General features: G+C 43.4%; 1 protein-coding gene across 1 annotated transcript; it reads left to right on the top strand.

Moving 5' to 3' along the window:
* The first annotated feature begins 1857 nt into the window (after window positions 1-1857).
* On the top strand, window positions 1858-16445 carry LOC122662526 (soluble inorganic pyrophosphatase 6, chloroplastic-like). Its single transcript, XM_043858182.1, has 6 exons — window positions 1858-2179; window positions 3037-3197; window positions 9390-9490; window positions 12504-12685; window positions 14999-15097; window positions 16204-16445. Exons 1-6 carry the CDS (start codon window positions 1943-1945, stop codon window positions 16294-16296), a joined length of 873 nt encoding a protein of 290 aa, XP_043714117.1. The 5' UTR covers window positions 1858-1942; the 3' UTR covers window positions 16297-16445.
* Window positions 16446-27667: the final 11222 nt, after the last annotated feature.

The raw sequence follows: 27667 nt of genomic DNA, 5'->3' as shown, positions 1-27667 counted from the left end.
CATAAAGTATCAAGGGTGCATTAATCATTTCATACGCAGCTATGCCTAGGCATAGATACACGACATGGTGCAATCCTTTTCCCTAATAAAAATATCAAAATGTCCCTATCAACAAAAGGATGTAAATGATGTGTGACCAAAGGCATAAAAACGAGGTTACAAACATCTATTGTAACTGGGTTAGTTACAAATAGATTAACCCCTAATAATAAATGGAATATAACGTTGCCTAATCACATGTAGTTTGCGTCAGACACAACCTCCTGAAATGACCGCCCTGCCCCTAGGGATGTAAATGAATAGTCAAAATCCATTTCCGTATCTGTGTCCGTATCTGTTTAGCATTATCCGAATCCGTCCGAAAGCTAAACGGATACGGATACGAATAGGCTATAGCTATCCAAAAAGCCATATTTACATGTAAACGGACAAAATATCCGATCCGTATTCGTGTCCGTATCCGTTTAGCACTATCCGAATCCGTCCGAAAGCTAATCGAATGCGGATGCGGATATAGCACTATCCGAGCCGAATCTGATCCGTTTACATCCCTACCTGCCCCCTTGCAAAATGAAAAATTCCCTTAGACGATGCCGCTATGCGTTCCCTCATTGGTCCGCAACGTTCTTCTTCCCCAATATCAATAACAACAACGACGATCAAGACATCAACAACAACAACAACAATAATAATAAGTCATGCAGCCCCTACATTTAGACACAAGGGCACAAGAAATTACTACCCCATCACTGTGAAATAAAAAATCCTGTCCATGTTAATGATCTTTCATGCGCTCTCATTTGCCCTTGCACAGGTGTAGAGGCTACACAACTAGGTAGCGATCTCTTGCCTAACATTTATTATAATTTAAACATCAACCCTTAAACCATAGTCGATTCATGAGCTCCTGGGCTCTGACTATCCACAGGCAGGTAGGGGTGTAAATGAATAGCTGAAATCTATTTTCGTATCCGTGTCCGTATCTGTTTAGCACTATCCGAATCCGTCCGAAAGCTAAACGGTTGCGGATATAGATAGGCTATAGCTATCCGAAAAGCAATATTTACATGTAAATGGATAAAAATATCTGATCCGTATCCGTGTCCGTATCCGTCTAGCACTATCCGAATCCATCTAGCACTATTCGAATCCGTCCGATAGTTAATCAGATGCGGATATAGCACTATTCGAGCCGAATCATCCATTTACAGTACTACAGGTAGGGGTTACACTGATTACGACAAGTAGTTTACGGTACACTGGGCCCATGTAGACCGCTGGATTCGAATATCACCTAGTGAGATCCACATAATACAAATTTGTTTGTATTCATAAAGAGGGATTAACATAGGGATTGGTTGCTACAGGATCGATCAAATCTCCCCAAAAGTTGGAACTAGAGTTAGTTTGTATTCGTACAGGGCTAGATCATGCCTCCAGTTTAGGGTTGAAGATAAAGGAAGTGTGGTGTTCGAATCAGCTGATCCCCGGTCTCCTTCCATATCCAAAGACCAATCCTTGGCCGTGGCATCTCCTTCACCATTTCTTATATATCAACTCTATTGCCCAGGACTTAAACTTAAAGTTTAGTATGATAAGCGACTCTTTGTGTTCTGCTGTACTTTCTAATTTGGCCATAAAGGCCCCAGACCGTAACTCCTTTGTATTTTCTTCTTAGTTTATAAAATTTTATTCTCATCAAAAAAAAAAAAAAAAAAAAAAAAAAAAAACACACACACATAAGGATTGGTAAACTCCCACAACACAATAGAGAGAAACCAAATCGTCTATTTCGTTATAATATATTAGGATTCCGATCAAACAGCACTTGTCGTTAAGGCGTTGAACAACGACTTGCCACCACACTAAGGAGAACGTAGAGGAGCTGTGAAGGCTAGTCTGGGAACATTTTTGTGGTCGATAACTGTTTTTCAGTGCAGAAATGGCGGCCATCAGAGTGATAGCTGCAGCAGGTGGAGCGCTTCATCAAGGTAACAACACCACTAGTTTCCTCCTGAAGCAGCCCTTCTTGTTAAGGCGTCCTCTCACTCTCAGCAGATCAACTAAGAGGCTCTTCACATGTAGAGCACTCCATGCTCCCCAATTTCAGATCAAAGAAGAGGGACAACCTGGAACCCTTGATTACAGAGTCTTCTTCGTCGACAATTCCGGCAAACAGGTTAATCTTTTAATTTGTTTTGAACGGCGGATCTTTCAGTGTGTGTTTTTGCTGATTCTTTTGATAGTTCAATAGTGTAGTACGTGGTTAGAATCAGCCATGAACTTTGGTTCAGTGTTTATCTATGTTGATTACGGTGATATTTGTCGACTTAGTTCTTTATCGGTATATAGATGGAGCGAATGATTATATTCAACTAATTTCATTTCTTCTTTACTATAGAAGTGAACTAAACCAGTTTATTGAACTCGAGTGTGAAGGTTTTCAACTTGGGAAACTCTTCCGAGAATTGCCGAAATTTCATGTTAATATTTGCCTTCTCTGGTGGGTAGATCGAATTGAAGTCCTCAATCCTCTTCCAACTGGGACGGTGCTGTGTTCCTGTTATATCTGTCATTCTTTTATTTCTATTACTAGTTATGCAATGCTGATGCCTTGCCTCTTCACGATTCTATCTCTCTCCCCGAGGGAAGATTTAAGGGTGGTGGTGGGGGAGACTTGTCTACGGACTAGACAGCAAGTTGATGCCGTACTGTGGAATCACCTCAAGCTAGTAATATTGTTTTGTGAATCTGTATATAGTTCAACAATTAGCTATATGTGGATTTCTCAGTCTATCACTGTACGACCTAAATTCTCCGGCAATACCTTTCTAAGGAAAAATCGACGCAGGCTTGTGTTGGTTTCGAGACATTCTGCATTAGGTGATGGTTGTCTAAGGTTTCCAATTTCCATTTCAACTAATATGAAAATTTCTGAGTAAGATGCTACCTTGATTCTGCAATTTGAGGTATGGTGTTTGATCAAGCTGACTACCTAGTACCTACTTAAAAATGAAGTATTTACTTATTGGGCAGGTTTCTCCTTGGCATGACATACCGTTACAATTGGGCAATGGTGTTTTTAATTTTATTGTTGAAATACCAAAAGACACAAGTGCAAAGATGGAGGTTGCTACTGATGAGCCATACACTCCAATAAAGCAGGACATGAAGAAAGGCAAACTTCGATACTATCCGTAAGTTTTATCCTACTACCTCCCTACTATAATTTTATTTTTGTTAAGACACTTAGGGTTAGCCATCAATAAATTTATCAAAAAATCATCACCAATTTGTCATGTGAAAAATGTATACCTGTTAGGTAGTATGCAGCATTAGTGGTTGCTGTTGCATATATTAAAGCAAATTGTTGTTCATGATGCTCTTATTTGTCCACTTTAGTCTTCTTAACATAATTGGATGAAGTTGAATTATTGATTTAAGGTACGTCCTAGACCGGGTCATCAACTGGTGGGATGGCACCTTCACTGTGTGCACCATGTATGAAACACATTGTCCCCATCCTTTATTTGATTGCCCAATTCTTGTCTTACACTATCTTTATTAGTTGTTGTCTGAAGAAGATGGGATGGGAGCGGGCTCTTTCTAAACAGTTTTTATGTGCTTGTCTTCTAGCTCTTGTGCCAAATCACTAATCAGTTGCATTGTGAGCTTGCATATTTGTGACTTCTTTTGCGACTAGTCTTCCTTCCATAGAAAAGGGATGTAATTGAATGAATATTTTTCTGATAGATTTTTTAGGCTGTAATGTCATTACATTTTTTTATTATTCTTTTATTAAATGTTTTAACTTTCTAATGTCAACTTGCTGTATGTTATGTTGCATTTGGTTGCTTTCCCTGGAAGACTGCGAAGGCAAAGCTGTTTCTGAATACTCTGGAGTGTTCATTTGGTTGTTTTCTTTTGTTGGGGGTGGGGGTGGGGGTGGGGGAGACCACAAGTACAATTTTGGGAAATTATTTCCCAGAAAATGTTACCCACAAAAAAAAGTGCAATGTAACTGGGAAAGGAAAGTCAAGGAAGGTCTTTCCCTATGGAAGCAAACAACAGTGTGAGGGAAAACCTTTCCTCCCCTTTCCCATATAAAGCTAACATAACATTAATTTTTACTCGGTATATTGTATATGACTTATTCTGTAAATACTAATACTCGACCCAGAATTCACAGGGTTAAGTACAAAGCTAGGCTCAGTAGTGCCAAATTTGTGTGTCAAACTATAAAGATTGGGAACACGAAGGAGTGTGTTGGGGTAAATTCCACACATCACCTATGATGGTTTTGATGATAACAAATAAGTTAGTTTTACTAACTCTTTTCTAAAAGATGCATAGAGAAGAGCAGAGCATCAAGTGAGGGGGGAGCACTCAATTCAAGAGATTGATGCTCAAAGCAAATTGAACTTGTCCAATCTTTCAAGACATCAAAGAATCATGAAGAATGGAGAACAACTTTTGAAGTCAAAGATTAAGACAAGTTAGAGGAACTCACTTTGAAGATACTCATGTAAAGAAGTGAAGTTCAGGACTTGAAGAATTGTGAAGACTTAGAAATGTACTAAGTTGTAAATTCATTTGTTAAAGTCCATATGTAATGTATACACTTACGCATGCATACATGTAGTGTGACCCTAGGAGGTTGTTTTAGACACTTCTTACTTGGACTAAGACCAAAGAAATTGGCCCGGACTTGTCCAATGGAATCGACCCAAGTAAGTCCAATAAAGGACTTAATAATGTCAGCAGAAATTTTATGATCCAGCATACTGGATCATGAAACGGCATACCGGATCAGTGTTGCAATCTCAGGAAATTGCCTGCAGTAGCCTTCCAGCCCACGCCTGATTGTAATCCAACATACTGGATCATGAACCGGTATACCGAATCATAATCCAGCATACCGGATCAAGATATGACTGCTATAATTTATCCGTTATTCCTTTGTTTTAAAAGGAAATTAGATGATCCGGCATACCGGATTGACATCCAGCATACCGGTTATTTATGGCTTTTGGAATCCGATCTTGAAATAGATTGCTAATTGAATCAAGCCATCTAGCCTATAAATACCCACTTGTTTTAGGCTCTAATGACCACTACTAATCATACCTAAGAGTTTTCAATACAGGATACATTGTAAGTAAGCCAATCATTCATTGTAAGCATCAAAGCATCACAAGCTCACACACTCAAGACTACTCTACCTCAATTAGCTTCAAGCTTCAAATGTGGGAGATAGTTTTACACATCTAAGGTTAAGGTAATTCTAATCTTAGTACACTTTTATTTTATGTGTAGTTGAGTCCTCTTGCTCGGAATCAAGAGTAGTTTGAGTCCTCTTGCTCGGAATCAAGAGTTGTTGGTTGTAGGAGTCCTCTTGCTCTCAATCAAGATTAGTTGAGTCCTCCAGCTCTTAATCAAGAGTAGTTGAGATTCGTTTGAGTGGAATTCTCTCTAAGGTGAGAGGAGTGGACGTAGGCAAGTGTTGGCCGAACCACTATAAATCTTTGTGTTTCTCTTCGTATATTTATCTTTACTGCTTGTCTTTACGTTTGGTATTTTGTGTTAATTTTCGCATTTATTTTTAATCTTCAAACCTTCACCTATTCACCCCCTTCTAGGTGAATTCACATTTGGTATCAGAGCGGGAGCTCAAGACCGTGATTATTTTTAATCCAACAAATGGTTTTAAGACCATGGGATCCTCTGCCAATCGTAAGATTGAGGGATACACTATCACTAGACCATTTTTTTTTGAAAGTAATGGATTCTCCTATTGGAAGAATCGCTTCAAGAACTTCGTGTGTGCCAATAACATTGACGCATGGGAAGTTATTGAAAATAGACCAAATACCATAGACAAGCCCAAAGAAGAATGGACCCTAGCTGAAAAAGCTAAGATGCAACTTAGTTATGTAGCTATAAGCTATCTTCAATGTGCATTAGGAGAAAATGAGTACAATAGGACATGCATGTGTGACTCCGCTAAGGAGATGTTCGATAAGCTTCTTGTTACCTATGAAGGTACTTCTGAAGTCAAGCAATCGAAAATTGACATGCTTGTTAATGAGTATGAACTGTTTAAAATGAAAAATGATGAAGATATCTATGCAATGTTTACTCATTTTACTAATATTGTGAACAAGTTGAAAGGTTTAGGGAAAGTCTATTCTAATGGAGAGAACGTTCGAAAGATTTTGAGATCTCTCTCAAAAGAATGGAGACCCAAGACTACAGCAATAAAGGAATTAAAGGACATTGACAAGCTAAGTTTAGATGAGCTGTTGGGATCACTCCAAACTCATGAGATGGAGCTCAAACAAGACACCAAGGAGGTTGAACCAAAAGAACCAACGAAGAAGGTTGTAGCATTCAAATCATACCATGAAGTAAGTGATGATGAAGAACTATCCAATGACGAGTTCGAATATCTCTCAAAAAAGTTCTCAAAGTTCCTGAAAAACAAAGGCAAAACCTCATTCAACAAGAGGAGACTCTCAAAAGACAAAAAAGGTAAGGGTACTTCTAAAGAAAATAATTCTTCTTCAAAAGACATTGTTTGCTATGAGTGTAGGAAACCAGGACATTATAGGGATGATTGTCCGAAGATAAAGAAATACAATAAAGTATATAAAGCTGAACACTCCTTCGATTCAAGAGATGAAGAAGAGGAAGACGAAGAATCTCAAGAAGAAGACCAAATCAACCTTGCTTTTGTGGCTATTGAAGATGAAGAAAGTGAAAATGAGGTAACCCCCACTTCTCCATTTCATAAGGATAAGGATTTTCTAGAATTAGAAGAAGCCTTTGAAGACCAATACCAAAGTAGCATGGAATTAGCTACTACTAAAAAGATTCTCTTAAAAGAGATCAATACCCTTAAAGACCAAAACACAACTCTAACTTCTCAAGTGAACAACTTGGAAATAGAAAATGAGAAATTGTGTAAAGCTTTAGAGTCCTTTACAAATGAAAAAAAGACCCTTGATATCTTACTTGGAAATGCCTCTAAAGCATCCTTCAACAAGGAAGGAGTAGGCTATGATATGAACAGAGAGGCAGGTTCAAGTAAAATAACAAGTAAGAAAGTAAAGAAGAAATTTTGCAACTATTGTAGAAAGGAAGGACACTCAATTGAGGAATGTTATGCTAGAAAGAAAACTCCTCAATTTAGCAAACCAAATCCCAAAGGGAAGACTCCGTATAACCCTCAAATTGTTGTATGCAACAATTGCAATAAGAAGGGACACACTGTTTGGGAATGTCATTATATGAATCAACCCTTTCACCATCCTAGAAGACCTTACAATGGTCAAAACAGGATGAGTCATCCCAAAGTGAAAAGACCACATAAGATACCCCAAAATCAAAGACCTTGGAACCCCTAATCATACCCAAATTGGTATGGTAACCAAATGGTTTGGGAACCAAGAGAAAGGTATGATACCAACATTGACGGACCCAACATACAATGGGGACCCACATTTTATTAAGTTTTATTTTCCTTTATCCCCTCTTTTTGATAATGCCAAAGGGGGAGAGAAATGAGGAGAAAAAGTTGTTATGTAGTTTATCTTTTGAACATAAATTGTCTTCATATTGTCTCTTTATGTCACTTGATAATATTTATTTGTCATCATCAAAAAGGGGGAGATTGTTGGGGTAAATTCCACTCATCACCCATTATGGTTTTGATGATAACAAATAAGTTAGTTGTACTAACTCTTTTCTAAAAGATGCATAGAGAAGAGCAGAGCATCAAGTGAGGGGGAGTACTCAATTCAAGAGATTGATGCTCAAAGCAAATTGAACTTGTCCAATCTTTCAAGACATCAAAGAATCATGAAGAATGGAGAACAACTTTTGAAGTCAAAGATCAAGACAAGTTAGAGGAACTCACTTTGAAGATACTCATGTAAAGAAGTGAAGTTCAGGACTTGAAGAATTGTGAAGACTTAGAAATATACTAAGTTGGAAATTCATTTGTTAAAGTCCATATGTAATGTACACACTCATGCATGCATACATGTAGTGTGACCCTAGGAGGTTGTTTTAGACACTTCTCACTTGGACTAAGACCAAAGAAATTGGCCCGGACTTGTCCAATGGAATCGACCCAAGTAAGTCCAATAAAGGACTTAATAATGTCAGCAGAAATTTTATGATTCAGCATACCGGATCATGAAACGGCATACCGGATCAGTGTTGCAATATCAGGAAATTGCTTGCAGTAGCCTTCCAGCCCACGCCGGATTGTAATCCAGCATACCGGATCATGAACTGCCATACCGGATCATAATCCAGCATATCGGATCAAGATATGACTGTTATAATTTATCCGTTATTCCTTTGTTTTAAAAGGAAATTAGGTGATCCGGCATACCGGATTGACATCCAGCATACTGGATTATTTATGGCTTTTGGAATCCGATCTTGAAATAGATTCCTAATTGAATCAAGCCATCTAGCCTATAACTACCCACTTGTTTTAGGCTCTAATGACTACTACTAATCATACCTAAGATCTTTCAATACAAGATACATTGATTGTAAGCATCAAAGCATCACAAGCTCACACACTCAAGAGTACTCTACTTCAATTAGCTTCAAGCTTCAAAGGTGGGAGATAGTTTTACACATCTAAGGTTGAGGTAATCCTAATCTTAATACACTTTTATTTTATGTGGAGTTGAGTCCTCTTGCTCGGAATCAAGAGTAGTTTGAGTCCTCTTGCTCGGAATCAAGAGTTGTTGGCTGTATGAGTCCTCTTCCTCTCAATCAAGATTAGTTGAGTCCTCTTGCTCTCAATCAAGAGTAGTTGAGATTCGTTTTAGTGAAATTTTCTCTAAGGTGAGAGGAGTGGACGTAGGCAAGTGTTGGCCGAACCACTATAAATCTTTGTGTCTCTCTTCGTATATTTATCTTTACTGCTTGTCTTTACGTTTGGTATTTTGTGTTAATTTTTGCATTTATTTTTAATCTTCAAACCTTCTCCTATTCACCCCCCCCTCTAGGTGAATTCACAGAGTGAAATAGTCTGCTGGGCTTTTCATATACTTGGCATTACTTTAAATTAATAGAACCTTTGAAATTTCCTTCAACACCAACACTTTATATCTTGCTAATTTAGTAATGTGTCATTCTAAGCTGTGGTGTGGGATTTTTGAACGGAGGAAGTTACCCTCTTGTCTCACTATAGTTGAAGGTTTGCCTTTCTTGCGGGACTTCTGGCTATCAGGTATATTTGTGTTGACCAGATCATTAGTTTCTGACTCCTGCTGGTATTTCTTCAGCAAGACGTTATTACATTTTTTAGTACATAATTTTGTAATCTGAACCACATCTTGTTCTTTTTTCCCCCCCACCTGCAGGTACAACATAAACTGGAATTACGGATTGCTTCCACAGACATGGGAGGACCCATCTTTCGCAAACTCTGAAGTTGAAGGGACACTAGGAGATAATGATCCCGGTATGTCAATGCACAACTCAATGCAACTCAGCCTTAGCCCAACTAGATAAGAGTAGACTACATGGATCCTTTTTCTCCAATCAGCTCTATCCAAAGTCGTATTTGTTACTAATCCTAAGCTATGCATGTCTTTCCTCACCATTTCTCCTAAGGTCATTTTAGGCCTATCCTTGACTCTTTCAACTTGTTCAATCTACTTCAAATCACCCTTTTGCACTAGGGCATTCAAAGACCTTTGTTGCATATGTCCATGCCACCTCAAACGACTTTCTTGCTACTTATCATGTATTGGAGCTACTTCTAAATTAGTTCAAATTTGTTTATTCCTTATGTTTTTTTTTTTTAAAGTTTTATCGTTCTTGCATCTCAACATCCTCATTTCAGCTACACTAAGTTTATTTGTATTTTGTTTCTTTACTGCCCAACACTCAGCTCCATACTTCATTTCCGGTCGTATAACTGTCCTATAAAAATTTCCTTTGAGATTTAAAGGGATACATACATCTATCACCCAACACTCTGGACGCACCCCTTCACTTCATCCACCCTATTCTAATTCTTTGTGCAACATCATCCTCTTTTTCTCCTTATTTATGGTTGAACTTAGGTACCTTAAATTTTCATTTTGTGCTATCTCCCTATCATCAATTTTTAACACTCCACTTTCAGTCCTATTGTTACTAAAGTTACACACATGTACTCTATTTTTCTTCTACTTATCTTAAAACCTTTGGATTCGAAGGTTGATCTCCATAATTCCAACTTCGCATTTATCCCTGGTTTTGCTTCATCCACCAAAACAATATCATCAGAAAAAGCATATATCATGGGATTTAATCTTGAACATCTCTAGTCAGCTCATCTATGATGAGTCTAGTTCGAGAAAAAGGGTTAGAACCAGCCCACGGTTCTTCTGGTTTTGGTCTGGTTTTATCAACAGGGCTGGATATCGACCAGATTATTTCCTAGCATGTGTGGGTCATGGTTTGAGTAAAAAATGCTTTTAGAAGAACAGATCTTGCATGGGCTGCTTTGGTTAGAACTTAGAAGACTGAGTGCTGCTGGTAGTTTGTATTATTGCTGTGGAATATTATGTTGGAAGATTATTTGTGGAGCTTGAAGATCTGCTGGAATATTCTTCTAGCTATTACCTTTCATTATAGTTTCTATTTAGTAATATATTCTTAGTAGTTAATAATAGCTGCCTAGTAGTTACTATTTTGGTTATTTTCTTTTTATGTAATAGCAATAAGATCATCCTTTTATTAGAGTTGCTATTTTAGTACTCTCCCACACATAGAGAGTTACTTATTTTGTAATCCAGCCTTCATTATTATAAATACAAGTAAAGGGAGAACACCCTCCAACTATTTTGGTTATACCATTTTGTGTCTTCTTTATTGTGAAGTTGATGGCTACTGTGGTGAAGCAGCAGCAACCCAAGGTGGTGAATTCTTGGATCAAGACTAGTGGTGAAGCCTTTCCAGCAGGCCTTGGTGGTGAAGCCAGGTCATATTCCCTCTTCTTCTTCTCTTTTACTGTTCTGTCAGTTTCAGAAAGTAACTTCACTCTATTGTGGCCTATCATTGGGCGATTTCTAAACCTTCCTTTGCGTCTTATTCTTATTTTATTCAGCTGAACTTGAAGAAGCAGAATGGGTGAGAGCTACTACTCACTTATTGTCTGCATGTTTTCAGAAATTGTGAGGCATCTGACCGCAGGCCTTGGTGGTGAAGCCAGGTCATTTTCCCTCTTGCTCTTCTCTTTTACTGTTATGTCAGTTTCAGAAAGTAACTTCACTCTATCATGGCCTATCATTGGGCTATTTCTAAACCTTCCTTTGTGTCTTATTCTTATTTTATTCAGCTGAACTTGAAGAAGCAGAACTGGTGAGAGCACGATAACTGCTACTACTCACTTATTTTCTGCATGTTTTCAGAAGTTGGGAGGCATCCCACCAACAGTGTGTGAGTTATTGCTTCTCTTATGAGTTACTAAGTTCACATTTTTATCTCATAATCTTACCATCAGTTTGCCAAGATATTTTAGACACATAATCCTCCTATTAGGACTTCCATTTTGACCATAGTTTCAGCCCCATGGTTGGGTGGCTTGAGAGGTATAATCCTGTCAATTTTCTGCGTAATGTTCTCAATTTTGGTTCACTACGGTTCTGGTTTTCTAATGGGTTTTGTATTGTTTGTCTCTTCAGCCTAGAAAACTTCATCAATTTATGATTAGTGCAAACAAATACAGGCTTAGAGCTGATACTTGATGTAATCCAATTGTAATTGGGAATTCACTACCCTGTTCCCCACCCCACCAACGGTTCTTACACTAGTCACTACATTATACATATCTTTAAGCATGTCCACATATTTACTCAAAACACTGTTCTTCTCTAACACTTGCCAAATTAACTCTCTAGGGATTCTATCACAAGCTTTTTCTAAGTCCATGAAGACCATATGGAGATCCTTCCTAAAAGGACGTGCCCAGTGCACGAGGCTCCCGCCACTGCGGGGTCGGGAGGGTCATAATGTATGCAGCCTTACCCCTGCTTCGCAGAGAGGCTGTTTTCAGAAACTCAAACCTGTGACTACTTGGTCATAATGGAGCAACCTAACCATTGCACCAAGGTCCACCCTCTATATGGAGATCCTTCTTACAGTCTCTAATTTTTTTTCCATTAGTCTCCTAAGCAAATAAATAACTTCAGTGGTCGATCTTCGTGACAGAAAACCAAATTGGTTGTCCGGAATCTTAGATTCTTGTCTCAGGCAGGTTTCAATGGTACACACTTTTATCTCTTTTTATCCTTTTGTCCTTTGCCCATTCTAAATTCAAGTGAAAGGGTTTTCATGGTCTAAGGGAAACAATTTCCTGGTCTGCGCAGACAAGGTAACTCAATGTTGTACAATTTTTTGCACCCTACTGCTTTGGATGAGAAAGGGAAAGTTTTAAATTCACAAAATTGAAATAAATTTTGAATTTTATCTTTTTAAACTTTCAGTTGATGTTGTTGAGATTGGCGGACGCCAGGGAAAGATTGGTGAGATTCTCAAGGTCAAGCCCTTAGCTACTTTAGCCATGATTGATGAGGGGGAGCTTGACTGGAAAATAGTTGCAATCTCATTAGATGACCCAAAAGCTTCTCTTGTGAATGATATTAATGATGTTGAGAAATATTTCCCGGTATGCTCAATGCTCTTTCTGCTCAATGGTTTTTCTACTTATGCTAGACTGTTGTTGTGGAACTGCCCTTGATATATTAACCAACATGCCTAGTTTTGTTATGCTAGAAACCTTTGATAATATTGGTCAAACAATATACAAAAGCTCATATACACTTTCAGAGATTCATTAGAATTATGAAGTCTATAGCTTACCAAAGAGAAAGAATGTTGAGGGTCTGTATAGAAACAGAGATGCTAAAGAAAGTTAAGTCTGTAGCCTACTGATTAAAACAAAAGTTGTGAATCTGGCTGGTAAATCATTTGCACTTTCTACCTTAAGTTTTATGCTTTGATGCTCAGTTCACCATTTGGCACTGGTGCATTGCATATTTTAGCAAACAAAGACCCAGGGATAGGGTCTTTCTATTGCACTGGAATTCTATGATAATACAAATGGGTTGTACCACAATCTCCCCCGCCCTTTCACTTCATCCTTCTCCGCATTCTCCAAAATGAAGAGGAAATAGCACTATGTAAAGCATGTCGATGATGTACAGTATATGACTAATAATCTCAGGTAGCTGCTGCTCTAGCCAAATATTTGGATATAGGCTATAGCATTGTTTGGGAATATTGAAAATTGGCATCTGTAAACTTGTACAATCAGAAGGACTGGAATTTCAATTGTTTAAAAACATTGAGCCAAAGGGATCACAATCTTGTGTTTCATTTATCATTACTCGACAAGTTAATTTGATAGAACAGCAAACAAGCCAAAATTCATTTATAGAGAAATGGAGCATAAGATTGTACCTTCAATTGGATAGAGTAGATGCTCAAGCCACACATGATTTATATTATTGTATGCATATTTTCTTTATTAAATTTTTATATACTATTTTATGGCTGGTCATCTGTCAATTTTAACAAAGTTTATAGTCAAGTTTATTGATGAAAAGTTATTGAGTGATTGAAATGGAAGATGACACCTTAAGCTCGATGAAATGGACAACTTTCCTTCAAAGGCAAAGTAGTTGAAGCATTGTAATAGTCGAGGGTAAATTTCAGCCAATTGCTTGGTAGGACGTTTGAAAGCTTGCTGATGTGGTTGAGCATTAAAGGATATTGAAGGTGAAAACCATGGCCTACCTTTTGGGCCTCTGGAAGTTTTTTGATACACTAGGGCACATCTCAGAATTCCTTTTTTTCTTGTTGGGGGGGGGGGGGGGATCAATGTCGCTGCATACTGAATTTTTTTTTTGGGAAGAGTTTTTTGACCATGAGTGTGGTCCTGTGTCAGCGCGAGAGCCAATGGGAGCATGCATTGAAGCATCAACAGGGGCGGAATTTCTATATTTTGTAGGGGGTGGGGCGGTAATTTCACCCCATCATGTGTCTGGGTGCAGGAGCTATGCTCCCGGATAGTCCTTTTCCCCTTTTTTTTGTAATGTTCATGGAAACTGGAACTTGAAAAGGGGCAAAAAAGAGAAAATGTCTGGTGATGTCCCAAATAGAAGTTTCCTTGGTGCCATGACCATGTTCAGATTGGTTTCTGAATTTTGAGATCCTGTAGTAACCTATCTCTATCCATTGGAGGAAGGGACATTTCTGTTAAGATAAAACATAAACCAGACTCAAGAAAAATAGAGAACAAAACAAAAAAAGAAGAAAATCCGGCGAACATCAAATAAAGGGGTCTCAGATTGAATATCACAAAGCATCTCATTCCATTGCCTTCAGAGATCTGCTAGACCCATTTACAGGTCTACTATATGCTGCTAAAATTTCTTGGCTTTGGTGATATTAACTCCTTGAGTTTGAAGCAGGGGGAGGGAGTGACTGCAAGGTTTACAAAGAAAAGCATGTAAGATTGCAATCATCCAATTGACTGCAAATGTCTTTCAAAATAAATATATCGAAAGAACAGAAAAAAGGGTGAATGTTGCGGAAAGGAGTCTCAGGCTTAATATTGTTAATTCCTGTTGAGATTTGCTACTTATTCTCATTCATGAACTTGTTGAGTAAGGGGTCAAACTTTGGCTCTTATATAGCATGTGAATTATTTTGTATCAATCTCAGTATTTTCAAAAGAGGGCGGGCCTTGGTGCAACGGTAAAGGTTGCTCCATTGTGACCAAGTGGTCACGGGTTCGAGTCTGGAAACAGCCTCTCTGTGAAAGCAGGGGTAAGGCTGTGTACATTATGACCCTCCCCAGACCCCGCAATGGCGAAAGCCTTGTGCATTGGGTACACCCTTTTTTCTCAGTATTTTCAAACACTTTTGCCCTTGTTTTTCACATAGTTGCTTGATCTAATATGGAATTGATCTCCAGGGCACTCTGACCGCTATTAGGGACTGGTTCAGAGACTACAAAATCCCAGATGGAAAACCTGCTAACAAGTTTGGTCTAGGCAACAAGGCAGCAGACAAGGTAAATTCAGGTTCCTGTATTATCTTTTATGCTTAAACTTCTCTCTATGGTATTATTTTAGCTGCATGTTTTATGGAATTTTTGTACTTCTCCGATCACAGAAGTAGCTGAGTACCAAAAAATATTACAAAGTAGCTTGCTACCCCAAAAAGGGTTTGGTTAGTGTCCCCCCTCCCCCCCCCCAAAAATGTCTTCATGTGTTTGGTGTCTTCTCCATCTCCATTGAATTGTCCTAGTGGAGCTATGCACTTTACATGAGCATTTCTCTCTCTCTCTCTTGCTCAATTTTTGGTTTCAGCATACTTTAGTGGTGAATGTTGAAATTTAGTAAGCGATGGTTGGAAAGAGAGATCTGGGTAGAGATTGGGAAGTATCGAGAAGAGGGATGAGTCTTAGGGGATTCAATTAAATAAGATAATGCAAGGATGAGAGGAACTGAAATATGGAGGGAGAAAGATTTTAGTGATAGTGTTTAAGTAGGAACGTGGGAGTTAATTGTGGCAAGACTCTGAGGAAGTCCATTGGGTTCTGTAACTGTGGATCTGGTAGTCCATGTTATTGGAACTGCATGACCACTTAATGTGGTGGCTCTGGCGGGCCCCCAGTTTTTGGGCTGGAGTTGGCCAATTAAAGGTCAGGGCATCAACCTCCATTGGAAGCACATCTTGGGACTCAAACACAAGTCAATCCGCTAAAAACAGAGTGGGGTTCAACTCACCTAAGTGGTGATTGGTGCCTTTGGAAGCTTTCTTTTTTTTTTTTTGGTAGAAGAAGCTTTGGAGGCATTCAACCTACAATAGCTTGTCAACAAAACCGTTGTCCATGTGCAATGGCACTGTATGTTTATAAGTTGCATTTATGAATAAGTCAAGTCACATTTGGGTGCAAGAAGGTGCATGGATGGTGTTGGCAAAAAAGGGGGGAGAGGAGAGCATGGGGCCTTATTGTTCTGCATTTTTGTTTAGGTTCTCTGACATACGACTGTCTGTACTTGATAGATTTGAATTGCACTACCGACATGTTCATTTGTCTTCCGCATGGGGTGGTTTATTAATTCTTTGGTTTGTGATTTTAGTTGCCCTTTGCTTTGTGTCTGTGATATGCAGGATTATGCTCTTAAGGTCATCACTGAGACAAATGAATCTTGGGCTAAACTGGTCGAGAGATCGATTCCCTCTGGAGAACTTTCACTCATGTAAATGCCATTCCTCATTTGATTGTAGAGTCAGAACTTAAGAGTGCTGCTGCTCATTCTTTCGGACACATCATGAATTTCATTCTTTGGGTGAGCTATACCCGGGGACATCTTTTTCTAGATGATCAAACGATTAGCATCTTTTTCTTGTTATTGTAATTTCATTTGGACAGTATTTTGCTCAAAAGAAAATGAAGTTTGACTAGGATCCTATTAGTATAATGGCTGGATTTTGTGCATTACAGATTTGTGCTAGAACAGAATGCATGGTGACTGAATGCTGGAGACCCTTTATACGTCCTGTTTTGGGAAGGAAGGGTAAGGAAGTGCACCAAACTCAAATACAAATAAAAATCTGCACCCTATGATGTGTGTATGTGAACACAAGCGCACTATTATTTTAATTAGAATATGACAGTGATCTCATGAGTCAAAACGCCTAAAAAATTTTTAAACGACTGAAAGATCGAAGTGAATTGAAGCTTGTGCATACTAAAAAAGTTAGTTGCTTGTGCTACTTCGATCTGCACCAACAAATCCTATTGAAAATACTGAACCCAGTTGAATCTTCTGAAATTCATCCCAAACAGGTCTGCCTTCTGGGACGGGACTGGCCTGGGCTGGGATCACCTATTTCAGTCCAGTCCTTTCATGGCCATCACATCATTGTATTCGGGGGGAGTGGAGATCCTATTTCAATCCAGTCCATTCATTGCTATCCTATTCGGGGAGTGAAGATCCTTTATCAACTCCAGTTTCTCCACTGGGATTGCTAGAGTTAGACTCATCAGTGACTAGCGATAGCAGAGGCCAGGGAACAAAGCTCAGCCATAGAATGGTTCATCTTTTAAATGAGGGAGAAAGTTCTGTGGGGGAGTGTGTGTCTTACACCCAGACACGGGGTTGAAATTACTACCCCATCCCCCATTAAAGGTGGTAACCACGATGCTGTTGATGTCGCTGCATGTGTTCCCATTGGCTCCATTGACATGCAGTGGCCAGCAATTATTGATGTATTGGGAAGTTATCTTGGATTCTTCCACTACCCTGAGGAAGACCTCCAGTTGGAATTTAGTGTTCCATGGAGGTTCCTCCTTGCGCAAGGGAGGACCGCCCACCGGATCCTCCGCGTACGGCTGTTTTAGGGGGTGGTGCGGCCCGGTTTTTTGTCTCGGTGGTGGCATCAGGTGCAGCCTCGGAGACCCAGTCTATTGCAGTGAAAGAACCTTCCATTCACTTGGGAACTCCGGCTATTTTCTTCTGAGGCAGAAATTGCAATGTCTGTGGAGCCGTTTTAGATGGCACTGGTTGTGAAGTGCGCATACAGGAGGCCAACGCTTTTTAACGTGAAGCGAAAGTTGCAAGCTGCTTTTCACCTCTCGGCCGACGTCATTGTTTCTTCTTTGGATTCACTTCATCTTCTCTTGCGCTTTTTTAGCCACTCGGATTATGTTCGAGTGTGGTTGAAGGAACAGATGGTGGTCAAAGGGTTTCCATTCAGGTTTTTCAAGTGGACAAGGTATTTCAAAGCAGGGTTGGAATCCTCAGTCGTGCCGATTTGGGTTTCTTTTCCCAACTGACCGATTAATTTGTATCATGGGAATTTCTTCCGCTCGGTGGCTGGGGCGGTGGGGAAGGTGTTGTGGGTGGATGGGGCTACATTTGGTTACACTCGAACAGTTGCAGCGAGGGCTTGCATGGAAGTGGATCTTCGTTGCGATCTCCTGGAGAGAATCTGGATCGGTTGTGGTGCTACGGGTTTCTTCCAGAAAGTGGTATATGAACGGTTGCCATCATTCTGTTTGGATTGCTCTAAATTGAGGCATGTTAAAGAGAATTGTCGTAAAAGCCATGGTGGTGGAAAGATGAATCATAAGCAGGTGATTGGCCAGGAGAAAGAACAGCCGACGGTAGCTGAGAATGTTGTGGAAGCCTTGGACGGTGAGAATGGGGTGGAAGCTTTGGGCGCTGTTGGTGGGGTGAATAATTGTAAAGCGCTCAGCAAGGGGAAAGAACTTGTAATTGAGAAATCCGTGGAGAAGAGGGGTCATGGATGTGGTTTGGTGAGGAGGGAGGAAAATGGGGAAACGTCTTTTGTGGTTCCTGCGACAACCGTGTCTCTGTAGGGGTTGGACAAAGGGGTTGAAGATCGTCGTTTGTGGCGGCCTACTGGAAGGATCCCTGACGCTTGGCAAATTGGCTTGAGGGAGACTCGATCGGTAGTTAGTGGCTCACAGTCCGAAGCTGAATCGGAGGAAGAGCAGTTGGTGGAGGAAGGATCTTCCCTTGGTGAGGAAGACATGAATCATGCCATGATTGTAGGGGAGGTTGCTAATCAAGCGTTGATTACGCTCTCCACTCTGGAAAGTATCACTAATCAAACTTTGATTGGGAGTTCAATTTTAAATTCTGATGAGGTGGCCTCGCAATCAAGGATTGCTTTTCAAGCTTTGATAGAGAATTCGATGAATAGTCAAACTTTGATTGAGAATTCAATTTCTAATTCCGATGAGGTGGCCACTCAATCAAGGATTGCTTTCCAATCTGATCAAGAGGAGGTGCAAGACGGGTGGAGTCAGGTGTTGGGTCGGAAAAATTGTGATGGTCATAGGAATGCTCTTCGAGGTGGTCGTGTGGGTTCCCATATGGCAACTCCAGTTATTGGCAGAACTCGAAGTCAACGGAATGCAAATCATGGTGTTAAGGCAGTGGCTGTGGCGGTAGAAATATTACTGAAATAGCCTAGGCGGACGATGTTCTGTAATCCAGGTGGATGATGCCATCGTCCGCCTAAGCCAGAACTGCAGCGGTTTGGCCTAAGCTCGAATATTCCTTTGGTCAATGGCCAAGAGCCTTCAGAGGTCATTTAGGGAGTATTATTGACTTCTAAGCATAGTAATTAAAGCATGGATTCATCCCATTAAAGATCCTATAATAAGAATTAGGTTCTAACATCAAGGTTTCTCCAATTTAGGGTTTTTCAAAGGGGCTTTCACGGTGGTTTGGACATGGGGTTGGTAACCAGTCATTGGAGGTCACTAATTAACATCAATAATACTAAATAGAAGGTTTAAGTACATTAAAACAAGAATCCCTATGATTTGGTTAAAGATTGAATAGGTTCCATCATCAAGAATCCTCAATTTAGAGGTTCTTCAAGAGGGTTTCATGGCAACTAAGCCATGGTTGATAAGGAGTTAGGAGTGGGGTTGCAAAAAATTCCATCCCCCTTTTCGCCTGAGGAGGAGGCGCTTTTGACCCGTGTGGCTCTTGATTGGCCTGGTTTATGTGCTGAAATCCCCTGACGATCGAATAGGATAAGGAACCTCTCGGTGTGCCTCACAGATCCCCCGTAGCCTTAATTTATTATGTCACTTGGGTGAGTGAGTGGCTTGTTGCCCTCGCCAATATGTTTTAGGACGGAGTCCCCCCCCCCCCCTTTTTTTTATATTTTTTATAAAGCTTTAGCTTTAGCTTTAGCATTCTTTGCCTTTAGTCTGTCTTTAGGCTTCTTTGCCTCCTTTTTAATCTTTAATAAATTTTTATTTAAAAAAAAAAAAAAAACATGCAGTGGCTAGCTCCCTACACAGAGAACCCTTGCCCAATTAAATTAAGGGTTTTTTCAAATGCCCTCCTCAAATTGCCCATATGTATAAATGCACCTTTGAAAGTTTACTAATTGCAAATGGACCCCTACTTTCCAAACTTTGTAACAATCTAGTCCAGTCCGTTAGTCTGACTCTGGGACATTAGACATTGGTTTAAGGGAATCTAATGATCAAAATGCCCTTATGATAAAAACCCATCAAAATTAAAGAGTAAAGTGATCAAATTGCCCTCATTTTCCCCAAATCGTTTAGAGTTTGAAACTGAAAATTGAACCCTAAACGATTCTAGAGATAAATCCGTAACACAAACTAAATTTTTTTCTGAAGAAATGCAGATCTAGAAATCCAGAAACGACCAAAAGACGTGACATAATGTTGTAAAATGTATTTTAATTAACGTTTTAAAATACCTCTATCCTTTTGAAAATTTGGTTTTGGTGTTTCCCTCCCATAAGATTTGTATGTGTTGCGTGTGAAAACCTCCGATGCTTGGTTCGCCCGTGGATGAACCTGCAAAAACCAAGCAATGAGCGCAAGAGGGCCGGTGTGGCTCCGGCCTAGGACTCTCCGATGCTCAAGTCAGGTCTCCAACGCGACAACGCAACTGCGTAGTAGAAAGCCAGATCAGGAATAGTGCTCCATACCTGGGTATTTATAGAGTAAGGAGGAGATGAGACGGTTGGAAGAGTCCTAGTATGGTAGGAGTCCTTCTTTCGGAAGGTTCTCTCGCGTAGAGCAGAGTGGAGAGTTATTTTCGGGGTCGGACTCTTATTAAGGTAAGAGTCCATGTAGAGTGCGATTCCGTGATGCGCTAGGATCGTGGCTCGGTCCTTATCCCGTGATTCTCGGGATGTGCTGACGTGGCCCGGAGATCCCCGGTGGGGTGCTATGGGAGCTTCAATGGAGGAGGGCTCGGCCTACGAGGTCGGCCCATGGGGTCGGCAATGGAGGTCGGCCCGGGAGGTTGGTCTCGGCCATGAGCTTGGCTAAGAGTCTATGGCTGACCCGTACAATCTCGACCTCAGCCACCGGCTAGCTCGCTCCACTCAGGCTTTGTCAGGTGACTTATCGGAGATGGGGTCGGCCCGATTTCTGCTCGGCCCAACTTTGTTCTCGGACTGAGGTCGGGTCGGCCACGTGGCAGCCTCCGATAGGTGGGATGTTTTATGCCTCATCACAGGCCCCCCACTCATCAGGGGTCGGCTCGGCGTGGATGAGTGAAGTTTCCTGGTCGCTTATCTGGAAGATTCTTGCGGTTGAGCCGAGATTATTTATTGCTGCGGATTTGACGTTGCACGATCTGACGGTTGGGTGTCTGTACCACGTCAGCAAAGTCATTATGGCGGGCTCGGGAATTCGAAACGTCCTTTGATCTGGGCCGTTGGATCATGTTGAGCTCTGGTCGGCCGTTGGATCAGTAAAACCCAAGGATTATAAATAGGCGACTCCTAACTATTCATTCTTCACTGCTTTAAGTTATTGACTTCTCGGCAAGTTTGGATCCGTCAACTCGGTAGATCTCGTCGTTTGCTTGCTCGTGATCGACTCGGCCGTCGTTTCGTTCCCGCTCAGCTCTTCTTCAACCAGTAAGTCTTCTCCGCCTCGTATGTCAGTTGGTAGTAGTCCTATGGGCGAACTGCTCGCCAGGGCGGCAGAGGGCGCGAGTCCGAGCCGAGAACTCCCCGTCCGCTCTCCCACCATAGACCTGTTGGGCTCGACCTCAGACGAGCCCGATGTAGTGGAGCTTCGTCAGGCCGAGGTGGCCGAGCCCCCGTTACCCATGGAGTTTGACCACGCGGCCCAATCCACAGCCGCAGACCGGGCCGAGAACTCCGGGTCGTCCTCATCCGATGAGGAATCAAGCGAGGGAGATTCGTCCGAGATGGGGGTTGGCTCGGTAAGCTCGTCTACCGACGCCCCTGAGCCCGAGGAAGGCAGTGTCGGCACCGTTCCGAGCACAATCACGGAGGCCGACCTCGACTATCTGAGGACGACCTACGCCATCCCCGAGGACATTCAGCTCCGAGTTCCTAACCCCGGGGAGATGGCCTGCTTCATTAGGCCCGGCGAGGTGGCTCTGTACGAGACACCCTTCAAGTATGCGTTCAGGCTCCCCGTTCTCAGCCTGGTGGACCAGATCTTGGACCACTTCCATTTGTCTCCTGGTCAGCTGGTGCCGAACTCTTGGCTGGCCGTGTACGGCTTCTACGCTTTGTTCTGCGAGATGGGCCGAGGTGCGAGCGTGGCGCTTTTCTCTCGGCTCTTCTTCCTGAAGAAGTCTCCCGAGAAGGGGTGGTATTACTTCTGCCGTCGATCAGGGAAGAGTGCGGCTCTAGGCAGCCACAAATTTCTGGTTGGCACGCCGACCTTCAACAAGTATTGGAAGCCCCGTTTTTTCTTTGCTTCTATTCCCAACAGCCCTCTCCGAACCGAGTGGAAGGAGATGAACCTGAACTATGTAAATAGGGTACTACCCCTGACCGAGAACGAGATGACCTCGCTCGACTGGATCCCCCAGCGTCCGCCCTTCGATGTCCTCCACCTTCAGGACGAGGGGTTTCTTCGAGTTGGCATATGACCCCTGGTAGGAACCCTTGCCGAGCTTGTCTCTGTTGTCCGAGCCGACCCCTTTACTTAGTTTTCTTTTCCTTTTCTGACTCATTTTTTTATGTTTTCGGTTTCTCTTGCAGTGGTCGGTCACATTCCTCCAATGGACACAGCTCGGCTAAGGGCCGAGACCATCGCAGAGAGGAAAAAGAAAAATGCCGAGAAGAAACCCCGGGGAGAGTCCTCCAAGGCCTCCAAGGGCAAGGCCGTGATGCTGGGACCGTCGGACGCGGTGGTCGGTCTGGAGGCCGAGAAGAACACGGGTCTAGCCGGGTCTCCGAGGAAAGGGAAAGGCCGAAAAGGCGAGAGGAGCCCGCCGAGAGATATCAAGCGTCAAAAGCTCTCGATAAACCTGATGAGTGGCGGCCTTCCGCCCGTGGCCTCTCCCACCAACATCTCCCGATACATCCTGGGGAGGGCTTCGGCCAATAATGTCCCCGTGAGGCCGACCTGGCGCCTCTTTCCGGGGGACTCGGCCCTGACGTCGGCCCCTCAAGCCAAGGAATGGCTTGATGTCGGTCGGCTTCTAGCCGACAAGGAGAAGCTCGAGGCGCTGTCCGACCCCGAGCTCCTCTCCACCCTATTCCAAGATTTTAACATGGTAAGTTTTCTTGTCGGCTTTCGTAATTAGATATGATCTGGGTAATTTGTCTTGAATTTTGTTCTCATGCTTTTTTGTAGGGGTTCGCCAAAGCAGTGGAGACCATGCTCCGCTTCGAGCGGCTCCTGACCGAGAACTATTCTTTGGACGTCCAGTGCAAGAAGGCTTATCAGGACGCCCAGATGCCGTTCGAGGCGTCGGGAGACCCAAGAGAAGCTCACCGCCGCGAGGCGAGTGGAGAGCTCTCGGCCGAGGTGGCTAGGCAGAGAGAGAAGGTCCGGGCTCTGCAGCTCGGCTCGCCGAGGTGAAGGAGAAGGCCAAGGAAGATCTGGCCACGGCTCGGAGCGCGGCGCAGCGACTATCTCCAATCGGAGGAGTACGCCGATATCTCGCCATGAGATCGTGAAGCCTCCCTTCGCCGAGGGTTTTGAGGCGGCCGAGCTGAACTTTTGGCCGAGATCAAGGCGGCGTGCCCCCTCAATCTCTCCCGTTTTGATGATGATGCGACTACCTTCGCAGGCGAGATGGGAGATGAGGAGGGAGCCGAGGTCACCCAAGCTCTGCCCCTTGAGGCACCTACTCCGGCCGACGTCCTCCCTCGGGGAGCTGGACCCCAAGACCCTGCTGCCGAGCCCAGTACCGTGGACGCTTCCGAGGTCGCCTCCAAGTCCCACGCCGAGGAGACGGAGATGTAAAAATATTTTATTTATTTTTTTTTTTGTGGGGCCGAACTGCCCAATTTTGTAACCGTGCCGATCAGTCGGCTTACAATGAATAAAACAACTTATTTTTGCCAGAATTTGTCTAAGTATTTGAACTCGGCACCCTCAGTATTCTTTTCCTTGCGTATTCTATTTTGTTTGTGGCCAAGCTGACGAGTCGTTTCACTAGCCGTGCTTAGGAACTCGTCTCTTTTTTATCCATGCCTCATGTGGTCGGCGGTTTCGGTCATACAACGCCCGAGGTCAATGTGATCCTCGCTTTGATTGGTTAACTCGCCTTTCCCTTTGGTCCGATTGGAGAGGCTATCATATAAGCTGACTCGTGGCCGAGTATCCTTCCTGGCCGAGCCTAATGCCTTAGCTTAATTTTGTACTTTGTTAGGTTCGACCAAACAGGGATGTCGGCCCTTGAGAGGTCGGCCAGGTCAATGAGGACCGGTCTTACGACTCGGCTACCGACCTACGAGGGTCAGTCTTTAAGGTCGGCCTGGCCTATGAGGACCGGTCTTACGACTTGGCTGTTGACCTATGATGGTCGATCATTGATGTCGGCCTGGTCTATGAAGACCGGTCTTATGACTTGGCTGCCGACCTATGAGGGTCGGTCTTTGAGGTCGGCCAGTCTATGAGGACCGGTCTTACGACTCGACCTATGAGGGTCGGTCTTTGATGTCGGCCTGGTCTATGAGGACCGGTCCTTATGACTTGGCTGCCGACCTATGAGGGTCGGTCTTTGAGGTCGGCCAGGTCTATGAGGACCGGTCTTACGACTTGGCTGCCGACCTATGAGGGTTGGTCTTTGATGTCGGCCTGGTCTATGAGGACCGGTCTTACGACTTCAACTTGGGAGCTTGCCAATACGTTAAGTGTTGGAGAAAAAGACTTTATTGAATCAAATGTCAGAACTGAAGCCGAATACAAGCATGCTCAATTATTGAAAAAACTTCTTCAAATTTTCCGAGTTCCAAGGTCTCGGTACCTTCTTGCCCCCCGGAGTCTGCAAGCGATACGTGCCAGGGCGAATTTGCTTGGAGACTATGTACGGGCCTTCCCAATTTGGTGCTAATTTTCCTTGTTGCTTCGGCTGGGATGCGCTGAGTTTTCTGAGAACAAGGTCCCCTTGACGGAAATGCCGCTCTTTGACTCTTGAATCATAGTAGCTTGCCGTCTTCTGTTTGTACGCCGCGTTCCGGAGTAGGGCATTTTCTCGGACTTCATCGAGGAAGTCAAGATTTGCTTTCAGCCCATCTTCATAGGTCTTCTCATCGAAGTTGAGCACTCGGTACGATGAGGCCATAACTTCAACCGGTGCGAGGGCTTCGGTCCCATAAGCGAGGCGAAATGGACTCTCCCCGGTTGGAGTTCTTACAGTCGTCCGATATGCCCATAGGACGCTTGGGAGTTCTTCCACCCACCTCCCCTTGGCCTCATCCAACCTTCTCTTAATGCCGGCGAGTAATGTTCGGTTGGACACTTCTACTTGTCCATTTGCTTGCGGATGAGCTACCGAGATGGGTTGGAAGTCAATGTGGAAGTGCTCGCAGAACTCTCGGAAGGCCGGGTTATTGAATTGCGCGCCATTATCAGTGATGAGAACTTTCGGTAGCCCGAACCGGTAGATGACCTTATCTCGAAAAAATTTCTCCATGTTCTTCTCAGTGATGGTGGCAAGGGGCTCGGCCTCGACCCACTTGGTGAAGTAATCTATCGCTACTACTACGTATTTTCTGTTTCCCGATGCCGGGGTGAAATCTCCGAGAATGTCCATTCCCCACATAGCGAATGGGATTGGGCTCAGCATTGAGGTTAACTTTGTTGCTGGTCGGCTTGGGATTGGCGCGAACAGTTGGCACTTCTCACACGTCTTCACGTATCTCATGGCCTCTTCTTGCATTCTTGGCCAATAGAATCCTTGCCGAAGTATCTTGTATGCAAGAGCTCGGCCGCCCATGTGACTCCCGCATATTCCCTCATGCACCTCGGCTAGTGCATACTCGGCCCCCTTCGGTCCCAGACATCGGAGAAGAGGGGCCGAGATTGCCCTTTTGTAGAGTACTCCGTCGATCATCGAGTACTTGGAAGCTCGGATCTTGACCTTCCTTGCTTCGTCTCGGTTCCCCGGAGCGAGTCATTCTCCAAGTAGTTGACAATGGGGTCCAACCAGGTCGGCCCGTCCTCTTCAATGTGCTTTACGCTTTCTTCTTGTAAGGATGGCTTCTCCAATATTTCTATGTATACTGACCGGCTCAGGTATTGGAGGTCGGCCTCGGCCAACCTGGATAAGGAGTCCGCCGCGGCATTCTCTTTTCTTGGTATTCGAGTCATCTCAAAGTGCTTGAACTCGGAGATCAGATCTTGGGCTCGGCCCAGGTATGCTATCATCCTTTCGTCTTTCGCCTCGTAGTCTCCGTTGACCTGGTTGACCACAAGTTGGGAGTCTCCTCGCACCTTCAACCGCTTTATGCCCATAGCTTTGCTGACTCGAAGTCCAGCTAGAAGGGCTTCATACTCAGCCTCGTTGTTCGAGGCGGGAAACTTGAACCTTAGGGCATATTGGACCAGAAAGCCTTTGGGGCTTACAAGTATTAGGCCGGCCCCGCTTCCTTCGGAGTTGCTTGAGCCGTCGACATTCATGGTCCAAATCGGGTCGGCCGTAGCCCCGACCTCCTCGACTGTCTTTTCTTCTCCGGCCTTATGTTCCGAACCCGTGCATTCGGCGATGAAGTTGGCCAAGGCTTGTCCTTTTATTGCCGTCCTCGATCGATAGCTTATATCGTATTCACTTAGCTCAACCGCCCAGGAAATCAGCCGTCCCGAAACGTCGGGTTTTTGCAATATTTTCTTGAGTGGTTGGTCGGTCAGTACCGCGATCGGATGAGCTTGGAAGTACGGCCTTAGTTTCCTTGCAGCCATGACTAGAGCGAATGCTACCTTCTCGAACCCGGAATACCTTGTCTCGGCATCAACAAGAACGTGGCTGATATAGTATATCGGCCTTTGAGTTCGACTCTCTTCTCTGATCAACACCGCACTGACCGCTACGGGAGTGGCGGCTAAGTAGATTTGAAGCTCCTCTTTTGGTTCAGGTCGGCTGAGAAGAGGCGGGTTCTCCAAATATTTCTTCAGCTCTTCAAAAGCTTCCTGGCATTCGGACGACCAGATAAAGTCTTTTGGGTTCCGGATATTCTTTAGGGCCTTAAAGAACGGTAGGCACTTGTTGCCCGATCTCGACATGAATCGCGCCAACGCCGCCACACGTCCGTTTAGGCTCTGTACTTCTAGGATCGTCCTTGGAGGACTCATCTCTTGGATGGCTCGATTTTTGCCGGATTGGCTTCGATGCCTCCGATAGAGACCATGAAGCCGAGGAATTTTCCCGAGGTTACGCCGAATGCACACTTGGCGGGATTCAGCTTCATCCGGTTCTTCCTCAATACGCCGAAGGCTTCTTCCAGGTCGGCCAAGTGGTGCTCGGCCTTCAAACTTTTCACCAACATGTCGTCCACGTAGACTTCCATGTTCTTTTCGATCTGCCGCTGGAATATATAGTTCACGAGGCGCCGGTATGTCGCTCCGGCGTTCTTCATCCGAACGGCATGACCTTGTAGCAAAATTCTCTTGGTCGGCCGGAAGGCCGTGTACGACTCGTCCTCCTCATGCATCATGATTTGGTTGTAGCCGAGTACGCGTCCATGAAGCTCGCATCTCGTGACTGCCGTGGCATCGATCAAGAGGTCGATCCGAGGTAATGGGTATTCATCTTTTGGGCAAGCCTTGTTGAGGTCGGTGTAGTCAACACACATTCTCCACTTCCCGTTCGGTTTAGGGACCATGACG

This window comes from Telopea speciosissima, chromosome 5 (assembly GCF_018873765.1).
Source record: "Telopea speciosissima isolate NSW1024214 ecotype Mountain lineage chromosome 5, Tspe_v1, whole genome shotgun sequence".
In the NCBI taxonomy this organism is placed as follows: Eukaryota; Viridiplantae; Streptophyta; class Magnoliopsida; order Proteales; family Proteaceae; genus Telopea; species Telopea speciosissima.
The sequence above is the reverse complement of the archived record's forward strand: the minus strand, read 5'-3'. Positions and strand labels throughout refer to the sequence as shown.

Bases quoted from the DNA above. Each gene is read 5' to 3' on its own strand.
- LOC122662526 (XM_043858182.1), top strand. From the start codon at position 1,943: ATGGCGGCCATCAGAGTGATAGCTGCAGCAGGTGGAGCGCTTCATCAA. The intron at 9,491-12,503 runs GTATGTCAATGC...TTAAACTTTCAG, and splicing joins ACTAGGAGATAATGATCCCG to TTGATGTTGTTGAGATTGGC. The intron at 15,098-16,203 runs GTAAATTCAGGT...TGTGATATGCAG, and splicing joins GCAACAAGGCAGCAGACAAG to GATTATGCTCTTAAGGTCAT.